This window comes from Antechinus flavipes, chromosome 4, assembly GCF_016432865.1.
Source record: "Antechinus flavipes isolate AdamAnt ecotype Samford, QLD, Australia chromosome 4, AdamAnt_v2, whole genome shotgun sequence".
NCBI lineage: Eukaryota > Metazoa > Chordata > Mammalia > Dasyuromorphia > Dasyuridae > Antechinus > Antechinus flavipes.
The window spans coordinates 10046411-10060087 of NC_067401.1; the positions used below are offsets into that span (position 1 = coordinate 10046411).

Genomic DNA, 13677 nt, shown 5'->3' on the forward strand with positions numbered 1-13677 from the left:
CCCTGGCCTCCCCAGAAAAAAGACACATGCTCGGGACACACTTTGAGGTTACGGCAGCGTTTTTGGCTTCCTTGGCTAAGTCCAGCCCAGCCAACTGGCGCCGGATCCTCGATGGCTGCTTGTGTCGCCGAGGAGCCGGCTCCAGCGCCCCCTTGAACGCAGTCTCCGCCATGCTCAGAGAGAGCCCTAAACCATCCCTTCTGTCCTTCACTTATGGACTCCCTTTCAGATTCTGAGGGGGCTCATCCAAAAATCTTCGCAGCCCCTCCTACGGCCCCGTCCTTGTTGCCTGCGGTTCTACCTAAGAGCAGCGCCTCGGCCTGGTCCCTCCCTCGTGGCCTCTGCTCCATCAGGCCCCCTCACTCCTTCCCCACCGTCCGGCCCTCCCCGCGTCCAGGTATCCTCCCTTCCTGGGCCTCCCTAGCTGCTGAATCCGCTCTCCCCCAGGCCCTCCCGCCCCCCCACCCCACCCCCGGCTGCCAGATGGGGAAAAGCAGAGAGGAAACACCGGCGTCTGAGGACTAGAGGAATGTTTTAATTCATAAGTTGGTTTTAATTACATTACGTAATAATATCACAGTCTATGTATTTTACAAGTGTATGAAGACATATGAAACCATGGAACTAAACGGAGGGCTGGAAAATGAGCTCTATCCCAAAGCAGGGGCCAAGATGGGGGTGGCGCCCGCGGGGCGGAGGGGAGTGGGAGGATGGCACTGACGAGGCGGCCCCGGTCAGGCTCTCCGCTCCCCTCCTCGTCCTGCTCTGGGGTGGGGGGCTTTGGGCTGGTCGGGGGAGGCTCATCGCAGGAGGGAGACCCCGCCTGGCGCCTCCACAGAGCCGGTCGCTCGGGGACTGCCAGGGGGAGTTAAAGATGGTGGGGCTGAAAAAGGGGCGGGGAGGAAAGTAAAACAGCTCCCTTCCCTCCCCCCACCCCAAAAAACCCAAACCCCAAACCCCAATCCTGGAAATACCGCCCCCCTCACACGTAGAAAAGTCTCACTCTGGATGTGCTGACGAGGAGGTCGTCATCAAAGAACTTGGTCTCTATGATCACATTCCCACTGTGAGAACAAGAGGGAGAGGAGAGAGTGGGAGTTAGGGGGCGGCCAGGCCGGGCCACGGGCGGACACGTTCCTCACCGGATGGGGGAGCCATGCTGGCCGCAGGCCGAAAAGCTGGCTGGCCAGAGGATGGTAACGTGTGCCTGTGGCTGCCCCCAGGCAGGGGCAGGAGGGGCTGCCCCCAGGCGCACACACACGTACACACATGGATCCACTCGGTCCTAAGTCTTTGCACCATTTTAAACTGTAATAGAGAGTGTGTGGGGGGGAGGGGGAGATGGATTTCTGGGCAGTATCAAGCTGTTCTACACCTTCATTATCCAGAGGAATAATGCCTGCTCCTGGGGTGTTGGTGAAATATTGGTGCAAACTGGGTCTTAAAGTACAATGGACTGGGAAGAATTTTAAAAACGATTTCCCAGACTCCTTAGGACCCAACAGGGAATTTGCCAAGGCTTATTCTTGGGGGATTATCTGACCTCCCCTATTGGCTCAGCTGGCTGAATGGCAGCCACTCTGACAGAGAAAGAAACCTTCCTCCGGGTCTTTGAACAACGGGCCGGCCGGCGCCGGTGACCATCCCCAGTATCAAGCCCAAGTCTGTAAACGCTGTAGAACTCAGCAAGGGCTTTGTGAGAATCTGCCACAGGCCCAGGTGGGGTGACTGAGGCTCAGAAAAATCCAAATTATGGTCAAGGAAGGAACACCGAGCTTTTGGCCACCTAAAAAGTAAGTCTGACGGTCCTCGGGCCTCGGCCGGTCTCTCACCCCGCGACCCAGGCTCCCCTTTCTGCCCACTCACGTTAAGACGTTTGCTGGCATCATCTGGGACTCTGGCGCTGCCTCTATCAAGGACTGCCAGGTGTTTGTGGAATTAGGAATCACGAAGCCGAATTCGAAGAACCACTCTGGAGGAGGAAGGAGAAGCCGGGGTGAGCAGTGGGCGGGGACGACCCCCCTCCCCGCCCCGGTTACAGACGCAGAGTGGGCGCTGCGAGGCTGACGGCCCCCAGCAGTGGGTAACGTCCCTGCTTCCTGTATTTTAGACCCGCTCAGAGAATACAGACGCTGCACCCTATTGAAAACGTCCTCTTCAATCATTAAGAATTAAATATTGCTTTGGTGACAAGTGCCAGGGAAAGATGAGCGGGCCCATGGTGTCGAGAGCCCTTTTTGCTTGATGGTCTCAAAGTTCTGGGTTTGTTCTGGCAATTTTCTTTTGGGAGGGAGGGAGGGAAGGAGGAGCGGACAGGACGTCCCGAGTACCCGATCCCATCACAAGGACTTTCATTAACCTTGGTGCGGCTCCCTCATTCTGTGTGCAGATTCTGCCACAAAGAGCCCCCCAGACCTTGTCTGACCAAAGCAGGCTCACAGCCCTGGGGCTGGAAGGGGCCCGAAGAGTTATTCAGGCCAAATCCCCCATTTTACATGAGAGAAAACTGACCCAGAAAGGAGAAGCGACTTTAACGTCAGAAGGGGCAGCTGAGGGTCGAGCTGGGGCTCCGGGGCCCCCCCCCACCGGCCCACCGCCCCCATAAACTGCTCCGGTTCCCGGGGCCCACCCTTTCCCCCACAAGCCAGCCAATGTGAAATACCTTCTAGGCACTGCCCCTTAAAATAAACTTTTTGTTCCAAGCGGAATTTTTCCATCTGCTCTGCTGAAGAAAAATTCAACTCCCGAGACACTGCCTTACACTTGAGGATTTTCTTGGGCACACGGGCTGAAACGAGAACATGAGAACGTGGTCCGAGTCACTCACGACAACATGGGGCATTAGCCCGGCCCCTCTGGCCCTATGGCTGGGCTCCTCTGTGCACAGCTGCCTGACTCCCCAACGAGGCATCGGGCTCCCGGCCCCGAGGCTTCCCGAAGCTGACCGTTCTGCACAGGACAGCGGCCCGGAGGCTGGGGCTTCACTCCACCAAGAGTCACTTGGGCTTCCAATATGCACCACAACCCCCACCTTCTTCTTGGGAGAAAAGCAAGGACCTTTGCAAAGGCAACTTCCAGAGGTTTGGTGCAGGAGCTGTTGCGCTGGCCTCTGGCTGAGGCTGTCGAGCCTTCCCGGGAGGGACGGGCCTGCTGAGGATCGCCCTCACACACACACATCCCTTACTCTCTCCCACCCTCCCTGTAGGACGTATGCTCCTGGAGGGCAGGGACTGTTTTTGCCTTCCTTTGCATTCCTGGACCTCAGTACAATTCCTGGCATACAGTAAGTACTTAATAAAGACCTGCTGACTGAACGTCAGATCCCTATGGAAGAGGCTGAAAACTCCTGGTCTCCAGACTTGGGTAAGTATTCGAACGCGTGGAATGTCACGGACAACCACGACAAGTGAAAGGGTTTTCCTGTGGGGGGTCGGTGGGATGGGAGGGGACGAGAGCAGAGGAAGAAGGAGAAAGGGCAGAGGGTGACCTTCAGAAGCAGCAGATCTAAACGGGGAGGTTTCTATGAGCCAACCCTACACCGACCAGAAGCTCGGATTCCCCCAATCTGGCCTTCCCCATCAGGCTTTGTTACACTGGGCCCAGACACAAGAGTTTGAAATTACCTTCATGCTCCACACCAGGGACAGACAGATCTTCTGTTCCCTGCCAAAGGATCTTCCCTGTCTCAGCATCCCGAAGGTTCATCCAATTTCTGATCGAAGAAGATTAAGGAAAAACAAAGCACTGATCTCCCGCCGGGCTTTTTGGGTCTGCGATTGCTGAGTTCATTACTGGCTACTTTTCCATTAGTTAATCAACCCGTTAGGGTCCCGTGATGGCAGATTCAATTGTGAAGGGAGTTCTAGAGAAAAAAAACTGAATGATATAGCAGAGACCTAGAGATGGATCTGACAGCCATGGAACGCAAGACTTCAGGAGATCCAGAGATGGCGGCCAACTCTGGAGCAACTAAACTCAGGAATAATGACAAAGTAAAATGATTAAATGAAAAATACAACAAGCAAAATGTACGCGAGAAGAAGTCAAATGTGGTCTATGTGGAGAGAGCCGGCCCGACTCAAGCCCCCCGGCTGGGACCTCACCCTCCCCATCCCTTTGGGCACTTTTGTAGAAGAGATCTCAGGCAGGAGGAGTTCTCTACACTGATCCCGTCACAGGTGTGCAAAGAAGGAGGGAAGTACATTCTCCTATCTCTTCTTCAGAAGCAAGTTCAGTCACTAAAATCACACATAAAGTCAATATATACCCGAGACTCCCCTTCCCAAGGCTTCTCCTTCTTCAGGCTCCTTCAAGTAATCTTTATCCACAATGACCTACAAGCCTTAGTGCAGTTACTCAGATCTGCCCTAAGACTTTTGGACAGGGTCCTTTACCCTCGCCCAGTTGTCCTCGGGCAGAAGGCCGCCATCCTGACAATGAAGCAGTCTCCCCCGCCCCTGTCAGAGAGGTGGTGGCCTTAGGACACAGCCAAAGGGAGAATCTGTTTTGATTCACCATGTATGTTTCCTACAGGGATTTTGTCTTTCTTTTCTTTTTCTCTAGTGGTGAGGGAGTTGAAAAAACATAAATTTTTGTTGATTGACAAACAATTTTTAAAATGTTGTCTATTTTTAAAGACGTCTGATCTTTTCTTAGGATTTTAAGGGTGAAAATGCTTGGGATTCACACTGCCAATGATGCCGGGGATAGACAATGTCGATGTTATCTAGGCTTCTTTTGGAGTTCTTCCTCTATCAAAAACAGGGCAGTCCACAAATTCTTGTCTTGCCTTAATGGCATTATTATCTCAAAAAAGATGGAGGAAGCAACAAGTGGAAGAACTGCAAAGCTGAACGAGGCTGCTGGGTAGAAAAAACGAGAATCTTAAGAAAAACTGATCGGTCACTCCCATTTTAAATGACAAAGAAGGAGAAAAAAATGAGCACAGTTACTAGAGATTTTTAAAAACAGTTCAGAAGAAAAACAAGTAGGATCCCAAGGCCTAAAATTCTGTAGGTTAAATCTGCCCAGTAGTAAAAGTTCTCCACAATGAAATCCTGAGATTTCATAAAGAAAATAAGTGAATGAAGAAACACAAAGAGAATTATCTGGAGAGAGATGTGGCTGTACAGGGAATTCAACCATTAACTTGGATGTAAGACAGACATGTCTAGTGGATGAAAGCAATGGTAGGAAAACCAAAGGAAGACTACAAAAGCCTGGCACAGTTCTGTAAGAATAGCATCAGGAAAATCTCAGGATGCTTGATGTTGACAAGGGATAGAAGGAGTATCAGCAAATCCAAAGGAAGACTTGACAAAGGCAAGAGTTATAGCTGTAAAAGAAAATCAACCCATCGATAAACATTTATTGAGTGCCTACTATGTGCCAGGCACTGTGAGGAATCTTTCCTAATTAGAACATTTTCATTCACTGTTCCTTATGGCTGATTAGTCATAGATCCACTTCATCTAAAAAGCTTCACATCTTTGCCTTCACTGTCTATATGAAATCTTTCTAAAGGGTTTAACACAGTGCCTGGCACATAGAAGGTGCTTAATAAATGCTTGTTCCCTTCTCCCCTTTCCTGAACCACCTAGCTGCTAATGTTTTGCCTCAAAAATTAAAACCAAGGCAAATTCCTTGATTTATTGTTTATTTATTCTGGCAGCGTCAATGCTGACCCATGCTAGCAAGTTATTAAACCCACAGAGCTTGAGGTCAGGGTGTAGAGAAGGTGCTGATCTACAACAGTGGCAGGAAGTCCTCCCTGAGAGCGCCCCGCACTCAGGAAATCACAGGTCACCCAACCAAAGCTCCCTATGTTTATTCTGTGTACATGTTGTAAACATGTATGTACACAGTGTCTTCCTGATGGAAAGTAAGCTCAAGGACAGGGGTTGCTACAATATATTCCTAGCGTCTAACTCCCAGCAACAAGTTCCTCTGAGCTAGCAAGACTGAATAGGAGGAGAATTTCTCTTTGTTTCTTCCATTTTTCTGGAGGGGAACACTGTCATCAAAGCAATTCAAGACAGTATTAGTTGTTCTGGTGTGGACAGAGACGAAAACAGCAGCAAATGCTGAGAAAATCGATCACAACTCAAGGCCAGCTGAGTCATGCTGTGATCTGTCCCAAGACTATTCTGGAAATCTATGGCGAACCCTTCAATGACAGCTCTTTCTGCCTCTGCTGATCTTCCCCACCCCTCATTCTTTAGAATGAGGTCTATCTTTCCAGAGTCACGGCTCACAGTCACTCCCCTACAACATCTCGACACCAGATAAAGTTACTGACCTGTATTTCAATCTCCAATTTGTCTTGCTTGCGCCTAATTGCCACATAAGCCCTGTAAATGCACATCTAAAGTCACAGGATTTCTTATCTCCTTTCTGCAAATTGCTAAGGGTCTATTTTTATTCTTCATTCTATACTTTATTTAGCATCTCAGTGGACAGACATGGCAATTTTCTCCCTTTTCTGCTTGAAGTCCTTTTCTTCTGGAATTGCAAAGCTCTAAGCACACATATCTGTCAAGTACTTCATTCCTGGCCAGGAGCCTGTCACTCCTACATTTTTTATGAAAGTTAAAAAATATCAAACTTATTTTCCACTACTATTTTCTTAACTAGCAGCCCTGGGGTCCCTAAGTCTGTTAAGTCTCTTTTTGATTCTTTCTCTCCTAGCTAAGCTTCACATGTCCCTTCAGGCAGTAACATCTACAAATGGATGGAAAACAACCAACCAGAGGCTTCTGATGTCAAGCTCAGAAGATACAAACAGAACTTGACTTTCCTTCTGGAATCCCCAATCACGACCGGACTCCTGGCTGCTTCCCTACGGCCCACAAAGATGCTCCAGTCTCCCTTCTCTTCCACCCCACCTCACCTGGATCCATCCAATCCTCCTCCCACAGTTCTACACCTGTCCCCTCTTTTGTGGCTAAGCCAAGGAAGGAAGGCCATCTACACGCTCCCTCCCACTCTATTTAACTACAGTCTGGCTTCTATTCTCGACATTTTGCTCTCTCTCAAGTTACCAGTGATCTCAACCAACAACTCACTGGACGGCCCCCATTTGGGTCTCATTCTCGGCTTGCTGAAGTGTTGGGCACTTTCAGTCGCCTTCATCTCCCCAGGCTTCCATGAGGCACCTTATTCTGGTTCTCCCACCTGTCTGGCCACTGTTCTGTCTCTCTGGATGATGTTCATTTGGATCACACCTGCTAACACTGGGATTTCCCAAGGCTCTTTCCCAGACACTCGGTTCTCCTTTCCACTACTTATTTCACTTAGTCATCTCAATGGTTCCCAGGAATAAATTCTTGGTTCTGCTTTGTGCAGCCCTAAGCTCTCTCCTGTCCTTTGTTCCTCTAACTGTTTTTCAGACATCTCAAAAAGGATGTGCTGTAGACATTATAGACTCTACATGTTCAAAACTGATCTCATTCATTATCCTTCTCCCCCAAACCTTGTGTTCTTCCTTGCTTCTTTATTACTGGGAAGATCCCATCATCTTCCCAGTGACCCAGGCTGGAAATCTGCATGTCACCCCCAATGCCAAGGGAATGAATCCACTCTCCAGCTCAAGATAGACTGGGGAAAGCTTCAAGAAAGGTCAGTCTCACTGGGGTGAAAATGGTGTTCGGCCCAGTTCAGACAGAATCTGGGAAAGTTGGGGTGAGGGTCTTAGTCACAGCCAATCTGCTGCCCGGGCTTGTTCTTTCTCCCTTTGTAACACCCCCTTAATCTGCCTCTCTCCTCTAGCCCTGAAACCAACTAGGTACAGGCCCTCCTCACCTAGTACCAGACACAAAAAAGCCTGCTGACCAGGGTCTCTCCTCATGTGGCTCTCTTCCTAAAGCTCTGGCCATCTTAACACTCCTAGTTCTTTGTTCACACTGTCCCACCTAGTCCCAAGGCTGTGGTCAGTCAAGAGTTAACAGTGGAGAGTCACTGGCAGTCAATACCAGGAGAGATAAGAAACAGAGATTTGAAGGACAAAGGAACAGTTAAGGCTGGAGAGTTAGAGCAAGAGGCCAGCATCCTGAAGGGTGACATGAAATCAAAGCCAGGAAATGTCACCGCAAAGTCAGAATGCCGCAGCAAACATGGGAAGTTCACTGAGCCAAGGCCAAGCTAAGACAGAAGACGCCGGCGAGGGGGAGCTGGGAGTCCTCAGAGGAACGGCCATTAAACTTAGTGCATGTCCGACTACTTTTCTAACAAAAGAGAAGCCTGCTGTAAAGCAAAACCAAACTAAAACCAGCCAGGTCAACAATGATTCATTAAAGAACCCTGTCTGGGTCTAACGTTTGGCTAAATTTACCTAACTGGTGTTAGAATTTAGCCTCCAGATCTTTGGCTTACCCACAAATAGGTATTATGGAGGACTTGACAAATGCCTTGCTAGGGAATTACTTTGAGCATTACAGCTGCTAGGGTTAGAAGGCATAACTGGGATTAACCTGGGATCACTTGATCTTAATGAACTGACGCTGCCATCCAGTGATTGTCGGTTCCATTTCTGAACGGTGCCCCACTTAAAAATCTGTTCTCAACTTTTTCTTGGTGTTAATATCAAACTTGTCAGTCTATCATCTTTAATTCAACAAACAGAATCCACTTTCTTCCCCCTTTTGGAGATCAGGCCATTTGCCCATATTATCTTGTGCATCACGGCTACTCTAGTACCTCTTCAGAGCTGACCAATACTGCTCGGCAAACCATTCTCAAGTTTTCATCATCTTGAACTAGAAATTCACCCTAGTGACTTGAACTCATTGAGAGCAGTGATTTTACCACAGAATCACTGAATTTTAGAGTTCAATGAGCCATCTAGTTTGGCTTACATCAGAAAGAAACTCCCATCGACACATCCTTCCCTCTCTGCTTGGAGACCTGGGAGAACCATTATAGCCACCCCATTTCATCTGGGGACAGCTGGAATTGTTTAAATGTTTTTCTTGACATCAAACCTAAATTCATTTCTCCCCAGTTTCTATCACTGTCCCTGGTTCTGAGAATAAAAGAGAATAAAAATGAATCTGACCTCGGTTTTCCACGACTGCCCTTCACATACCGATCCCTGAATCTTCACTTTGTTACATACGTTCACTTTTTTCAAACCAATCATCACGATATGACCTCCGAGATTTCCCACCATCCTGCTGACATTCTTCTGGATGCCCTCTAGCTTATCAATGACATTCTGAAGCTGGCACTCCAGAGGAAGTCTGACTAAGAGGGAGTACAGAGAGATTAGATCTCCTCATTCTTGGAACCTCTGCCACTCAAGGCAGCTCAAAGGCATTAGCCATATCATGGTGAGTCACCAGCTTTACAGATTACCAAGACCAACAGATTCTTTTCAAACGGCCTTCTATTTACGTCTCTTTCATCCCACATTTGTGTTAATTCTTGCAACTCAAGTTCAGATGTTAATTTCTGTTAAACTTCACTTATTAAATTCAGGTTGGTGCCCCAGCCTCCCAAGATTCCTTCTTTTTGGACCACATCTCTGCCAAGCAACATATGAACCATCACTCCCAGGTCTGTCAACTACAAATTCGGTAGACGTGCCAACTGTACCTTTATTCAAGCCATTGATAAAAATGTGAACTGGCAAGGGCAAGCAAAGATCCCTAAGGGATACCACTGGAGACGGTCCCAAACAATTAACTATCCTTTGACTTTAGCTGCTCAAACGGTTCCAAATGCATTTATTTGTATGGTTGTCCGCCATCCCTCTATCTCTTCCATGAGAATAGTATTAGATAATGGAAACATGCTTGCCACTCCCCTAATCTCTCCTATTTAAAAAGGGTCATGCTGCTCTTCAGGTAGGACCTGACTCTTTTAGCCAGGCATTGTGCCTTTCTTCAACAATCCATGCTAGGATTTTCCCAGGTACTGAAGTTCACTGGCCTAGAATTTGCAGATTCTGTTCTCTTCCCTGTACTGACATTCACACTTGCCCAGGCCCACAGTGCCTCTCCTGTGTCGCTTGGTTGCCAGTTCTGTTAATATCCAAGCACGAACTCACCTAGGCCAGGTGACCTGAATTCGTTAAAGGCAAATAGGTGCTCTCTCTCATCTCCTCACTTAGCTTGGGTATCAGTTCCCTGTTAGTCATTTTAATTCTGCCATTTCCAGTGCAAAGATCATTCTCCTTGGCAGTGAAGATAGAAACAAATAAGAATGAATTCCTTTGTTTTCTCTTTTTCCAGTTAACACTATCCTCCTCTCCTCAACATGGTATTTGTCTTTCCTTCTCTGATTCTCCTTCCTTCTCTTAGGAGAACTAAGAAGACCTCTGGGTGGGAGGCCTGCACCAGGCTCAGCTCCTTCAGAGGCTCAGCCACTGGGACGTTATGGTTACATGTTGTGCTCTGCTCAGGTATTCACCTTGTTACTTGTCCTTATTTCCATCTCCAGAACATTTCTTTAAAAAAAAATCTGAATGTGAATGAGCTCCTTATGCATCCTTATAGGTCTCTTCAGATACTTCACCCTTTTCTTCCTCCTGTTTCCCAAATCTTCATTTTTTTTTTGTCTTTTATGCATTTGTTTTTTTATAGTATTTGATTTTTGTAAATACTTGCAAAGATAGTTTTCAACATCCATTTTTTTGTAAAATTTTGAGTTCCGAAATGTTCTTCCTCTCTTCCCCTTTCCCCAAGACAGGAAGCAATCCAATATAGGTTAAATATGTGCAATTCTTCTAAACATATTTCCATATTGCTCATGCTGTACACACACACACACACACACACACACACACACACACACACACATCATATGAAAAGGAAAGTAACACAAGGAGGGAAAAACCCAAGTAAACAAATAACAATAAAAAAAAAGGTAAAAATAGTGTGCTTTGATCCACATTCAGTTCCCATAGTTCTCTCTCCAGATGTGGATAGCGCTTTCCATCTCAAGTCATTTGGAATTGCCTTGAATCACTTCATTGCTGAAAAGAGCCACCTCCATCACAGTTGATCATCACACAAATATTATTGCTATGTACTATTGGCTCTGCTCACTTCACTGAGTGTCAGTTCATATAAGACTTTCCAGGCCTCTCTGAAATCATCCTGCTGGTCATTTCTTACAGAACAATAATGTTCCATAACATCCATAGACCATCACTTATTCAGCCATTTTCCAACTGATGGGCACCTCTCCCTGACTCAATAAAGCCTATTCTTTGGTTGCTTCCTTCAAATTCAGGAGGCAGGGAGTGGTCAGTGAAACAAGACCCTTCCTCTCACCCCCCATGTCAGGAAATCAGAAGGCCAGAGCTCTTTGTGGTGGATCTAAAGCTCCCACGACATCATTACAACAACATGGAATAGACTTCAGAAGGCTAAAGATGTCGATTCAGACAAACAACCAAAGGGAAATGATAATAATGACAACTAACATTTACCTAGTGCTTACCAGGAGCCAGATGCAGGGCATAAAAATGATTACAGTGAAGGGTATAAAACAATCATGATGACTAGTCCTAGGAGAATGAAAAATACTGGATTAGGAATGATGCAAGGGAAAGGCAAGAATTTTCTCTGCCTGCTTCAATGACTTATTCTGTTTTTTTTCTTTCTAGTTCTACCACTGCAATTTCTGGTAAGAAAAAGAATCTGGTTTAAGATTTAAAAGGTCAAGTAACCTTCAATCCAGGAGGATTAGGTTGGAGAGGATGGGAGGGAGGGCCGGAAGACTATTTAGAAACACTACCTCCTTGGTCAGCAAAGTCTTATTGTAATTAAAAGCTTCCTTGTGTTTGAAAGCAGCTTGCCTCTCCTAAAGTTTCTTTTTCTACAGAAGGGGAGATTTTCCTAGGGAGTCGCTCATTTGGGATGCAGTAGCCACGAAGAACTACAAATTTCCATCATCAAAAATAATGTATTATTTAAAGTGATAGTAATAACAAATCAAAAGTGAAATTAATAGTTTATGCGCTGCAAGGAAAGAAACACTGGCAAGAACTAGCAAGAGATTTCAGATTAGAATCCATTGTACGAGCGGAAGGAGGTGATCAAATAGGGAAGCAGGAAATAAACTATATCAAGATAATCGGTGAGATGATGGTGACAAGCAGAAGGTAAGAAGTAGCACCAGCTCCTTGAAGGAAAAGACGTGAGAAAAAGCTTCTGGGAAAGCTCCTGCACCTTGAGGGATCCCCGGGCGTTACAAAGTGCCTGCTCTGAAGACCAGGAGTGCAAGCTACCAATGGGGCAGTTGAGGAGTAAGGTGGGCCCTCCATTGGAGAGAAAAAGGAAATGAAGACTCTATCATTCTGCAAATGTAAACAATCACCTGCCCACTCTATGCAATCACTAGGCCAAGGGGTAGGATACAAAGCCCTGAGCAGAAGGGCACCCTCCCTTAAGGACATCAACTCAAAAAACATCAGACAAGATGCACCCAGGGACCAGATACCGAATAAATACAAAGTCCTGGAGAAGGAGCAGGAAAAGCTTTCTATAGAAACAGGGCCTGGAGCTGAATGAGGAAGGAAACCAGTTTCTATGAGGCAAGTGAAAAGAAAATGCATTCCAGGCATGGGGATAACTAGTGCAAAGGCCTAGAGGTGGGAGGAGGAGCCCTGAACGTCATCTGCCCAACAGTAAGTGAGCCAGAGTGGCAACGTTACCAAAGCTGTGGACAAGAGTGGACTGGAAAGGCAACAAGGGGCCTGAGGGAAAAAAATTGCCAATGACAAACCGAGGGTTTCTATCTGATCCCAGAGCTCAGAGGGAGCCGATGAGACTCACTAAGGTGAGGGTGAGTGGGGGAGGAAAGACATCTTTTTTTTTTTTTTTAAATGAGGAAATTTTGCTCTTTGTGAGAAAAATAGAAAATTCTTCTAGGAAACAAAAAAAAAGTTCAACTCAGCTTCTTTTGAAGTTAAAAGGAGAACACAGAAATCATTATTTAAATACAAATAAATGAGTTCAGTAGTTCCCTGTGGATATCCACTCACAAATACATAAATAAGCACAATTCTGTAGACTAAAAAAACCATCTCACATATAGATTATTTTTTAGCTATAAGAGCTAATTTCCAAAATATAAATTCATTGAAAGACATTTTTATTTATGAGTATTGTTGACCTCATAGTAGCTTTTTTGTCATCCCTCCAAAATCAAGTCTAGGCTATGGCCTGATCACCCCAAATCTGGCTGCATGCAGGGTCTGTACTAACACTTACCCCTAAATTTAAATAATGAGGGGTTGAGCATATTCTCTGAACATCATTCACTTCTCTAGCTTCCAAGCCGCCCTCCCCCATTTTTTTTTTTTTTTGCATTGGTCACATCACATCTTACTGCTGATCCTTGGGCCATGAATCTCAGCCCAAAGCGAGACTCAAAGTAAAAGCTGAAATGAACAAATGGTCACCAGAGATTGTCTTACTTTTTCTTTACTATTTTTTAAATTCTCTCCATTCATCTTTGTTGAAAATCTCTTTGAAACACAAATTGTTAATAATCACTTGAACGAATGCTCATCATTAAAGTCAAGGGGATGCAAATGGATGATGGCATTTTCTGCAATAAAAGCTGTGCCGCTAATAAGAAACATCTGTTGATGGCATCTCCCAGGCAGAAATGCCAGTTAGCGATTCTTCCCACTCATTTCAGATACACTCTGTTGTCAAGGTATTTCCA

The 13677-nt window shown here is 46.4% G+C and overlaps 1 protein-coding gene across 1 annotated transcript in view; it reads right to left on the minus strand.

Moving 5' to 3' along the window:
- Positions 1 to 513: 513 nt before the first annotated feature.
- Positions 514 to 13677, minus strand: part of PDE6D (phosphodiesterase 6D) — a 52167-nt gene continuing 39003 nt past the window's right edge. Inside the window, exons 2-5 of the mRNA XM_051999599.1 lie at positions 3624 to 3712; positions 2663 to 2788; positions 1867 to 1972; positions 514 to 1064 (exon numbers count right to left, since the gene is read on the minus strand). Of these exons, the coding sequence (XP_051855559.1) occupies positions 983 to 1064; positions 1867 to 1972; positions 2663 to 2788; positions 3624 to 3712 (403 nt within the window). The 3' untranslated portion in view covers positions 514 to 982. The remainder of the gene's footprint in view (positions 1065 to 1866; positions 1973 to 2662; positions 2789 to 3623; positions 3713 to 13677) is intronic.